Source organism: Aegilops tauschii, chromosome 2, assembly GCF_002575655.3.
Source record: "Aegilops tauschii subsp. strangulata cultivar AL8/78 chromosome 2, Aet v6.0, whole genome shotgun sequence".
Lineage (NCBI taxonomy): Eukaryota > Viridiplantae > Streptophyta > Magnoliopsida > Poales > Poaceae > Aegilops > Aegilops tauschii.
Window position 1 is genome coordinate 16,990,072 of NC_053036.3, and position 12,276 is coordinate 17,002,347.

Below are 12,276 nucleotides of genomic sequence, written 5' to 3' on the forward strand. Positions count from 1 at the left end.
CGCCTTGATCTCAAACCTTGCTCATGATACCACTTGTTAGAATAAATCCGAGGCACTCCGTTGATCATCCGAGGACCAAGCAATCACACGAGCACGACACCGAGATTTGTTAACGAGATTCACCGATATGGCTACATCCCCAGGGCTTGACTACGGGCGCTCCTCCCCGTGACACCGTCACAATGCCACACCCCGGCCACCCGGGCGCCGGCACACGCCGCCGGCTCCCCCTTGCGCGCCTGTGCTATTATGCTGGCATAGGTTACATCGTATGTCTACCCCGCTATATATGAGAGGCCTAGGATACAAGTGTCCTATTAGGACACGACTCCATATCCTATATCTAAACACAATACAACTACAAGTCCAACTGTAACCTACCTTGTGCACAATATTCGACACAACTCTAATAGTGAGCACGGGCCTCGTTCATGGTGATGTCGGCATGGACCGGCGAGGAGGATGACGTTGGCTCGTCATCGGCCGCGTCCTCCATTGGGACGTCCGCAGGGCCGGCCTCCCGGCCTGCCAGTTGGCAGCAATGGCGGCGATCTCCGTCTTCTGCTCGGACAAGAGGATGTCCCAAATGGCTTTGGAGCTCGAGGAGGACATGGCGGACGTGGTGTGGGGAGGAGAAAGGGAGCGAAGAAGGATGGATGCGGCTATGGCCGGGGCTAGAGTTTAAATAGCGGCCGGATGGCAGGGCAAGCGGCGGGGTAATTAATGGTGGCAGGCAAAGGGACGAACGGGTGGCGCCGGAGTAGGTTCCTCGGCAACCACACATGTTTAATGTAGGAAGACGGAAAGATGGACGGTCGTTTGAATGCCGAGGAGTCGTGTGCACCGGAAAGTGGCGCGGGCGACGCTCTCAGCCGGTGCGTCGGTTCAATGCTGGAGTGACGTCAGAGGCGCGTCATGAACTCTTGATTTTTGTGCTCTTGATTAAACTGCCCAAATTAAATGCCTCCTAATATCAGTCCTTGGTATATAGGAGTATATACTTAATGTATGTACTTGTTCTGTACTGGTAACCCTACTCCTACTGTAACAAGTAGCAATGTAGTGTTAATTGATATGATATTTGATAGTCGTCTTCATAGCAGGTTAATTCTTCGTTTTGAAATATACTGATTCCTGCTTTTCACCTTATTTATGACTGTCTAGAAGTACTTATTCACGCACTTTGGTTAGCCTTTCTTGTAAATCTGTATTATACTGACATAAGCATTTTTCTATGATATTCTTCCTGGTTGTCTTGATATATACCAAATGCAGCCCTAAAAGCATACCCAGGCATATTTGACATATGCCCTTTGAAACCACTTTAGCCTGGTCTTAGTCAAATACAACAAGGCCACTGTCATCTATGAAACCGCTTAACCTCAGATAAGACCCCCAAGGTAGATGGTTTTACAATGTTGAAGGACAGGGCTGAGGGGGCCAAATCTAAACAAAACATTTTTATCTAATTTTCATCACCCCTACTGGCTGAAAGATCCTGCAAAAGTGTTTGTACAAAGGTGTTGAGATCAAATGGCTACTTCTTAATTTGTTTTCTGTACAAAATCCCGTGGTTTTCAAATGTCAACTTGCTTATGGTATACAGTTGACACTGGTATCAGATAAAATGCACACACTTGTAATCTTCTTGCACCACACTGGGATCAGGTTTTTGACAACAAGCTGTTTTGTTTTTATTTCCAACATTATACAGTAGACTGAGAAAGATATAATTAGGGAACATGTTGTAACGTGCTTATGGAAAATGCCCAACACGGCGCACTGTGGGATTGAGAGCAGTGCAGATAACAAAATGACTCAAAGCACAAGCCCAGACCCCTGAAGCTTCTGTTGGACGATGCGGTCTAACTTTTCGCCCATCTCGCGACTCATGTGGTTCACCCAGTCCCCTACTTCTCATTTCCTATAAAACGAGGAATTACCAAAATAAACTTTGTTTCTGTAGCTAGCACCCCCAACCTGCTTAGGCTGGTAAGCATCTCAAAAATGGAGAGTCTCGCCACCTCTTGAGCAACACCAGAGCTCTCCTCCTCTTTAGTCAGTGGGACGCCGAGGAATTTAGCTAACTTCCTCACAACTTGCACCGGATTTGAGGACGTATTTTATATACCGCAGCATCTGCAAAACTAGTCCACTCCAGCCAAGTTCATTATTGCATTGTAACCCGAGTGAGTGGTTGTAGGTTCTTAGACGATGATGTTCATTTCTGGTTATCTGTGTTCAATATCAAGCAGAACCCACCAAATTTCAGATGTTTTTTATTTTGTTTATTTTCTTTATTATGAGCTATGTTCAGGGCCGCTCCTGAGATTTTGGGGGCCCGGGGCGAGACTAAAACCCGGGGCCCTCAATGTAGAAATCATAACAATAAAAATTAATATACATATATACAAAATTTTACCAATAACATTTAAATGCGTCAAAATCAGTATATGTATCAAATAATTTATACATATTATGTAAAAATGTCCTAATCCATCATGTGTCAAGGATCTCTGATTCCTGTATCCTGCTAATGCTAGACTTGATGGTCTTACATCAGAAGCAAAAAACTTTTCGACATCTTTTGAACAAACTCCTGCTAATGCTAGACTTGAAGATCTTACATAGCAGATGCAAAAAGCTTTGTCAACACCTACTGAATAAACTAATCACTTTCAATCATGTTCCTTCCCATTGCTTAATTTCCTATGATAATGAGCATATGAAAAATGTCTTACTGCATCATCTAGATAGTATGCCATTTTTTTGCCCTCTCTCATAGGCCCTTTCTCGACCAAGATTACTCTTGCTTTATTATCAAGATCATCCCAGTTACTTTCATAAATACCAGCAGTATAAACTGGCTGTTCATCAACAATTGGTGGATTGTGCATGTACATCTGATGAATTACCTACATGCTCAGAGGCACTTACATTCTTATGGTTGATGTTGGTGTCAACATTTTCTTCTTGTTGAGAACTGAACTTCCATTAGTTGGTTGCCCTTCCTCAACTATCGCCAACTCTCTTAAAAAATTATGATTATTTTCACGCTGTCATTATACCAAGTCACAATGCTGAAAATAAATAATTTATCACTACAAGATGAATAATACTTTCTTCCAAATGACAGAATAAGACACAATGCTGAAAATAAATATATTTTTTGCATCAATAGACAATTGTTGAGCAGCGGCTATGTGCGGCTATTCATCTAGGAGACTAGGAATCTCAATATGACTAGAAGATTTACCTTGGATGGTCAAATCGTTCATGGACGTAGAGCAAATCAGGGTTGCGACGGCCCCAGAGAATTGATATTTGGCGGACGATCTGAATTAGGGAGGAAAATTGGATTTGGGAGAAAAAGGAAAAGGAGCGGCGAGCGCACAATTGCGTAGCGTCGGCGGCCGCTGGGAAATTAAGAATCACTGCGCGAAATGTGTGTGTGTTGGAATAGGAAGGGATGCATCAGTTCCTTTTTTTCGGCTGCACGTACTAACTAACGAATCGGAAGGATCAATCAGTTCCTTTTTTTTCGAGGTGTCCCTTCCTGGCTACTAGTACGTGCGTACGTTCCATCCTGCCGCGTGAGGCCCAGCCGTCCAGTTCATAGAAAAAATATATAATGACTGGAAATATGTTTGGCCATAGCCTACGTGTCCCTGGGGAGGGGCCCCTCGATTTGGGGGGCCCGGGGCGGCCGCCCCCCCGCCCCCCCCCCCCCCCCCCCCCCTCAGGGCCGGCCCTGGCTATGTTGGTCAGCTGAAATAAAATGTTTACATTGTGCATTTTTTGCTTTAAGTCTATAGATTGTACTCCCAATTGTTGTTGGATATATGCTAGCAAATGAGATGATAGTATTTGCCTCGAGATAAACATATTCTACACTTGTTCTTATAGTTTGAGGGCATACGTCCTTGTCGCTGCAAGTGTATTTTCAGTAGACGTTCTGCTTGTTTTCCTCAGTGCCCTATCCATACTTTCGATCATATTATTGTTTACCCTCTTTTTTTGTTCTCGTTTTCTATGGCATTATTGTTTTTATCGGATAATCTTTTGACCTAGCACCTACCAAATTGTTGTTGAACAAATCAGTTTTTTGTGCTAATTTTGTCCCCTCTGTGAACAACCTGATATGATACAATAACATGATTATGTGGCACATCACTTCATCTCACTGTAAACCTGCTATCCCAGAAGCATCTATAGTCTGTAAGATATACGTATACAGTTTACACTCTTTCAGGTAAAATACAGACCACCAAAATCACAGTTACAGAGCAGCTAGTTGTGGCAAATGTACTGGTGAATAAATCAGTGTATCCCACCTTATGAGGCCATATGCTGTTTTATTATTATTATTCCCCAAATTAAACCACAATCAACATACCACGTGACACATATGGTAAGCAATCCAAACAATTTTAGAAAACCACAAACAACATAGGGCTCTCCTCTCCCTAACCAGAAGCAGCAGAGTGCAAAGGAGAACAGAACAAATAACAAATGACTCTTGCTCAAAACACAAGCCCGGAGCCCTGGAGCTTCTCCTCGACGATGCGATCGAGCTTCACCCCCATCTCGCGGTTCATGTGGTTCGCCCAGTCCCCTACCTCGCCCTTCCTATAGAACACGGAGTTATCAACGTGAACTCTATTCCCGTGGCTGACGCCGCCGACCTGGTTCACCTCTAGGCCGGTGAGCGTCTCGAAGCTGCACATCCTCGCCACCTCCTCCGCGACGCCGGAGCCCTCCTCGTCCTCGGTCAGCGGGACGCCGAGGAAGCTCGCGAGCCTCCTCACGACCCGCGCCGGGTCCAGCTTGATCTCCTCGTACTTGAGGAAGAGGACGGTGTCCGGTCTCGCCAAGCTCTCCTTCCAGTACTCGAGGCAGTGGTCCCAGAAGGGGCCGTAGGGCGAGAACCCCTCGCAGAACAAGCCGAAGGCGTCGTCCATTGACAGGCCGGCTCCGCCGCCCCGCGCCGCCAGCTTGTTCTCGAAGTGCAGCCTGGAGACGAGCGTGTCCTTGGGGTCCCGGCACAGGTACACGACCCGGCAACCCAGCGACCGTGTCTCCGGCGGGAGCAGCGACATGGGCATGTGCGTGGCGAGGAGCCTTGTGGACGGGAGCGCGCCGAGGTTAATGTGATCGTCCCCTCCGGTAGCACCAGGGATTTCGATGAATGGCACGAGGTGCTGTGCGTGGCGGGTGAGGAGCGGGTGGTCGGTGGCGCCGAGGCCGTGGCAGGACCGGTTGGCGATGGTGAAGGCAAGGGCCTTAAGCCAGGTGGTGCCGCACTTGGGCTGCGTGGCGAGGACGACGTCGTCTGCGCGGGGCAGGAAGGCCCGTCTGGTGCGCAGGACCCCCTCCAGCATCCTCGGCTTGAACCAGTAGCCCTTGTACTGGATGAGCGGCTGCGGCCACCCCTCCCTTGACGGGAGCGAGGATATGAAGTCGTTGAGGCTCTCTTCGGATAGGGCGTCTTCCGGTGAGCTCTCGGTGGCGGTGGCGCTCTCTGGTGTACTCATCGGTGGAGCTGGTGCTGCCGGTTGGGCCATGGCTGGTGTGGGAGGGGAGGCGATCGAGGCGAAGCTGGCCGTCTTGGCTATGATTTGAATGGGTATCGAAGAAGCTGGTTGCTGCGGTGACCACATCGAGCCGTAATAGTTTATGGAGGGAGCAGCATCTCGTGGCGCCGAAACTAATTACAAATTAAGAACACGTCCGCATCCGGGACTCACTTTAATTCTGACGCATGCATGGCTCCAACGACTCGCACTAATCACATCGTGCACTCCAAAGTGACATGTCCATTGAGATTCACCGAAAATAATGCTACTGTATCCCAAACAAAACATACCATCTCCCTCCTTGAAAGAGTGTACTTTCAACTTTGTTAGATAGTCTATGTTTAATAATATTTATTCAATGATACACCAACATTTATGCCATCAAATTAGTAGCATTAGATTCAAGATAAAATATATTTTCATTATATAGCTATTTGGTTTCACAAACATTGATATATTTTCGCATAAACTCAGTCAAACTTTAAGATAGTTTGATTCTCCAACAAAGTTGAAAGTACACTCTTTCAAAGACGGAGGGAGTACATCCAAGTACATCTACTAGCTACAAAGCATAATTGGACTGAATACTAGGAGGATGCAACAAACCAGTACAAAGGTTTCAAGTATATAAAGTTTCAAGAAGATATTATGAAGGATGAATCATACCATTCTCCGGCCATGCAAATGGAATGGAATAATACATCTCATCTTCATCAATCTTACCGCATCTCAATGAACGGAGGTCGAACAAATGTTCTCTCGGAAATGATGCGGAGTAATTCGTGTGCGGTTGTTGTCTTTGCCTTGGTCGCTTTCCACAAAATCCTAGAAGCATGCCATCAATGTTGTAGTGCAGAACACGCCCATAAAGCTCGATCAGCAACTCACGCTCTTTGTTGTGGCTGACACATCCGATGTCTACAAATCAATCCGAGACCTTAAGGCCAAACCTTTGCCTCGTAATCCCACATCACAAAAGCATCTACAAAATGATGCCATCAGAACCACCACACGTCACAAGCGCGTTATCCATCTTCACTAGTGATGTCTGAAGATAACGTAGGGTTGGACAACGCATCCATGAGAATGTCTCCGCCACGGTGTTGAATACTATTGTGTTGCTGAAAGCATTATAGTGGTGCACGGACCCCCAATGTTACCTGCCACAGTGGGACACATGTGCATTAGAAGAGCAGCTGGGGCGACCCCTCCCTTGATGGGAGAGTGGATACGAAGCCCTTAAGGGTCTCTTCGGATAGGGCGTCTAACGGTGAGCTCTCGGTGTCGGTGGCGCTCTCTGGTGAGCTCATCGTTGGAGCTGCTGCCACCGGATGAGCCATGACTGGTGTGGGAGGGGAGGCGAAGCTGGCCGTCTTGTGGCTATGAATGGGTATTCAAGAAGTCGGTTGGTGCGATGATGACATGGAGCCGTTATATTTAATGGAGGGAGCAGGATCGCGTGGCGCCTAAACTAATTTGGAATTTATAACACGACGCATCCGAGCAAATGGAGAGATGCCTCACTCGAGATTCCCTCTCCCTGCACATATAAAAATGACGCACAACAATCATGCATGGCCCCAAGCCTCCAACGACTCGCACAGATTGTCCCTTGAGATTGCACAGAAATAACGCTTATGTATCCCAATCAAAATATATATCCAAGTACATCTACTAGTTACGTACATAGCATAATTGAACTGAACATTAGAAGGATGCAACAAACCAGGACATAGATTTCAGGATATTACATGGGAGGGATCATATCATCGTACGACCATGCTTATGGAATAACACATCACATCTTCATCAATCTTGTTGCATCTAAAAGAACGAAGGTCGAACAAATGTTCTCTCGGAGATGATGTAGAGTAATTCGTGTGTTGTTCTTGTCTTGGTCTTGGTCGCATTCCACAAAATCCTAGAAGCTTGCAAACAATGTTGTAGTGCAGATTAGCAACTCACACTTGTTGAGAATAGCAATCATGCTTATACGTCCCACATTTAAATCAAGTAGTGGTGACACCTCCGATCCCGGCTAATCAATCCGAGACCTTAAGACTCAAACCTCTACCTCGTCATCCCACATCACAAAAGCATCTACAAAATAATGTCATGAGAACCGCCACACGTCACAAGCGCATTATCCATCTCCACTAGTGATGTCTAAAGATAAAGTAGGGTTGGACAACACATCCATCAGAATGTCTCAGCCACAGTGTTGAATACGGTTGTGTTGCTGGATAAATTATAGTGGTGCACTAACCCCCATTGTTGCCTACCACGGTGGGACACAGGTAGAAGAGCAGGTAAGTCCATCTAGTGAATGCTCCATTGGCAGTTGTCCACCCTGAAAAGGAGGTGCTTCAGCCACACCTTCGAGTATAGCTATAAGGCTGAGGCGCAGACGTGCTGACGTGCTGCGGCGGCGTCGTCGAGCCAGGATGTGCAGACGTGCTGTGGCGCCAGGATGCGCCAGGATATAAGGCTGAGGCCCGTGTCGGATATAACATGCACTAGATATCCATATCGATGTGATGCAGACGTGCTTGATAATAAAACAAGCATTCTTTCCTCTTCTAAGTGAGGTTATAGTTTATGTTTATGTGTCCAAGGTTTATCATCCGGTAATCCATAGCACTGACCATACAAATTCCATGTTTGACCATAATTTTCTACTAGCGTAAGTTATTGTGCAAATATAGAACACCATAATCATTTCATAAGCACATTTGTTTAAGATGGCAACATTATGCAGGGTGGAGCATGATGAGAATGAAATATTGACCAAGCTATATATAGGAAGAGTTGAGAAGCTGAGAGTTGAGGCACCAAGAGGTGATGAAAAGGATATTTATGACAATATAGAGTCGCTTGCGAACATAAGCTGACCGCAGAATAGAGGATGTTGTGATGACATGCCTGAAAGATGATATTTGTCTCAAGTCATAGGTCATATGCGGTGTACATGATGTTTGATCAATGTTTCTACGTCTATGTTTGGTGTTCCGTGGTGGCCGAAAGAAATTGGAGAAGGGTGCATGATCTTGTTGTAGGTCCAGTTCTCATCATTCTTATGAGAGTCGTCTCACCTTTAGTGTGTTTCTTGGTGTTCTTGGTTGAAGCTTCAGCTTCATGGAGGATGAGAAAAAAATGTTTAGTCGTTTTGAGCAATTCTGGCAAGCCTATATACTCTAGGTAAACCACTCCCGCAAGATGAATTCATGAGAGTTTACCACGAATTTCGTGCATTCTTAGGCAAAATCATAGCATTGAATTTCCTTCATCTTATTAAACTCCCGTGTATGGAGGCGAGCACAAGCTATATTCGTTGTTGAGTTGTAAGCAATATTTTCTTACACCGTTCGCTTTTGCTAATTACACTTGGTTAGATTTTGCAAGCCGTCACTTTCCCGTGGGTTGTGCTGCCCTTCTCCTTTTTTCTGCATTTCTATGTGGGTTGTGCTGCCCTTCTCCTTTTTTCTGCATTTCTATGTTGAAACCATCTTTCACCCAGTAATGGTTGACTTGCCTTTTGAAACATACTGCCTTGGTGTATTTTCTGCTTTCTAAATTTATATCACCTCTTTCAGTACTACTTACTGACACAGAAAAGTGTTCTTGTTTACAATTCAGTGTGTTTCAATTTTTTCTCTCTTTTACTTTGTAGGCTGATTGGTGCAGATGATGTACGATGTGCCTGAGGGGATTGAGTAATGCAAGCGAACCTTATGTCTTAAAAAATGGGAGGGTGCAAAGTGTAGCCGAGGAAGGCGGCACACACACACACACACAAACGCGCACACACACACACACACACACACACACACACATACCCGCCCGCCCGCACGCACACACGCACATCATGACGCAAAATTGCGGAGTTCAAGGACATATGATGTTGCTTCATCATGACATTGACATGTTAAACTGAAGGCGCTGCAAAACTCTAAATATATGGGAGATATGAGAAATGGGAGAAAAATATTGGCACTTGTACGACACAGTTAGAAACCGTAGAAAAGGTGACAGTGCTATGTACTCCACCTGTCGAGAATATCGACGGTGTTTCTGATAACCAGGCAATCAGGCCATAAGGCTGTAACAAACAAAGCGCGCTCAGGGAACTTATGCTATATTACTGACGAAGTGTAAGAAGCATCTTTGAAAAAAATAGTACCCCCACTGATACCTTTCTTCGGTTGCTTATTGTTACTATGAGACTTGTGCAATAGATTTTTTGTACTCATGAGTTCCGTTGTGTGTCGACCATGATTGAAAACAATAAGAGTGCTAGCTTTCGATTTCACCCAGTCTGAGGTCCGAGCTCGGATGACCCGATCGTGACAATCGCAGAGGTGCTCCCTTTACTCCCTAGCCGAACAATCGGGAACGTAGGGGTAAACACAGGAGCAAGGCAACCCAGCTTGCGGAACACTTAAGTCAACAGGGTGCATATTGTGGCGTAATACAACGAAGCCATACAAATATAATCATATGCAAGAGGAAAGGCTTCATAAAGGAAGCCCCCAAGTAAACGGGGTATTTGAATTTGTGTGTCACAAACAAACTTTTGACAAAGAAGTTTTTTCACAAACAACTTTTTGCCAAAAAATTATAATGCTTGGTCGATCCGAACAAAATTTAAAACTAAAATCTTTGAGCATGAAAGCGACTTAGCTGGTTAATGTGCTCGGTGTTGATGACGCGATTCGGGCTTGTGGCGGGACGAAGACGCCCATTGATCTGTGACAGATCCGACAAGGTTCGTAGTCCTCGGCATGGCTGAGGTTCCAACCCCCAAGCCCGAGGTGTCCGAGCAAGGAGTTCGGCACTCCGGAGTAGTGACACGGCTCGGCCGATGTGGTAAGGCGAAGCCCCCAGTCTAGCCGAGCTGGCGGAGTTGGTCGGTAAGGTGACAATGAAGCCCCCACGCCAGTCAACCTGTTCGGCATGGTAGACGTCAGTTTGACGAAGCGACGACGCTGCGCGGTCGATGTGGTGAGATGAAGTTCTCGGTCCAGTTAACATGGCGAAGCTGTGATCGGCGGATGCCGAAGTCTAATGCAGGTCGGCTGGTGATGCCGAAGTGATCGCGTAATGCAGTCAAAATCGATTACCTGCACACATAAAACTGCGGTCCAAATAATATATATATATATACATATATATATACATATATATAAACATATATATAAACACTATACTGATCACGGGATCAGAATAATATTCTGATCACAACCTGAACTGCCTGAGTAACGCGCCTGAACTTCCCTCTGTACGAACCCGACCTTCGGGCTATCTTCGCAACCGTGTCTCCCCGCGCGAATTATTGTGGTTAGTTGTGTTCTATATGATGTTAGTGTAATCTAGAAACTTTTTTAGCAACTAAATACCCGTTTTAAATAGGAATCTCGTCGTTGGCGGATTTTGCTCTCGGCATTTTACTTGAACTTCACTCTGTTTGTCACGTATTTTTTTGCTCGTAACTCTCCATCCACTCACCGGAACACTCACTGGAATTGAGCAAGTGATATATCGGTGGAAAGCTGCTGTAAACACGCAACTTTCCCGTGTTGATCGTTTTTTCATACTTGCGATGATTTTGAAAGTTTTTCATCTAAAATTCATTCATTGTAGTTGAACTTCTGCTGTTTCCACGTTGAACTTCTGTCACGTATTTTCGTTTGTAATTTTCTCATCCATTCGTCCGTGTTACACAAATGATATTCCTTTCGTACAAACCTCTCTCACAATAATTTTTTTAACTTTCTCCGACGAAGGACTTGAACTTATAAGAACAAAACTTTTAGACTTTGCTTTCTTTTTTTAATACAAAATGCACACCGTGTAGTACGTGAACTTCTGGCAGTTATCAATCTGAACTTCTCTCGGTTACGTGAAAATATCTGAGTTTTTTTAATGAATTTTTAATTTGTTTTTCTTAATCCCTTTTTATGAATTTTGAAGCGCTCTATTTTTAAAAGTTGAACTTCTTGTTATTTTATTTTTGAACTTCTTGTTTCCATTCTTTAAGAACGAGGAAAATCTGAGTTTTCTATAATCATCGAACTTCTCCATCTTCTTAATATGGACTTCCTAAATTTATTTCTTAATCTTTTTTTATGAAATTTTGAAGCGTTCTATTTTTAAAAGTTGAACTTCTTGTTTTTTATTTTTTGAAATTCTTGTTTCCATTCTTTAATAATGTGGAAAATCTGAGTTTTCTATAATCATGGAACTTCTATATCGAACCGCTCTAACTTTTTTATTTGAATATATTTTATGTATTTTTAGAAATATGAAAATTCTAGTTTTGTTAGAAACATCAAACTTCTTCGTTATTTTGAATTGAACTTATTTGTTTTATTCTTTAGTAACCAAAAAATTTGAGTTTTTAATTAAATATGAAGCTTATCCACATTTTTAAATTCAACTTCTTGGTTTTATTCTTTAGTAATGAGAAAAACTGAGTTTTTAATGTACAATGAATTACTCTATTTTTTAAAATTGAATTTCTGGGTTTAATATTTAGTATCGGGGGAAATCCGAATTTAAAAAAAAGGGGGAAAATCTTTTTAAAACTTTTTTTGTTGTTCCCTCATTTTAGTTTGAACTAATTAGTTATTCTTTAGAATGGGAATCTGAGGTTTTTATCAACTTTGAACTTCTCTATTATTTTAATTTGAACTTCTTAGTT

General features: G+C 44.0%; 1 protein-coding gene across 1 annotated transcript; it reads right to left on the bottom strand.

Moving 5' to 3' along the window:
- Window positions 1-4,254: 4,254 nt before the first annotated feature.
- On the bottom strand, window positions 4,255-5,632 carry LOC109778516 (cytosolic sulfotransferase 5-like). Its single transcript, XM_020337079.4, has one exon. It carries the CDS (start codon window positions 5,562-5,564, stop codon window positions 4,524-4,526), a length of 1,041 nt encoding a protein of 346 aa, XP_020192668.1. The 5' UTR covers window positions 5,565-5,632; the 3' UTR covers window positions 4,255-4,523.
- Window positions 5,633-12,276: the final 6,644 nt, after the last annotated feature.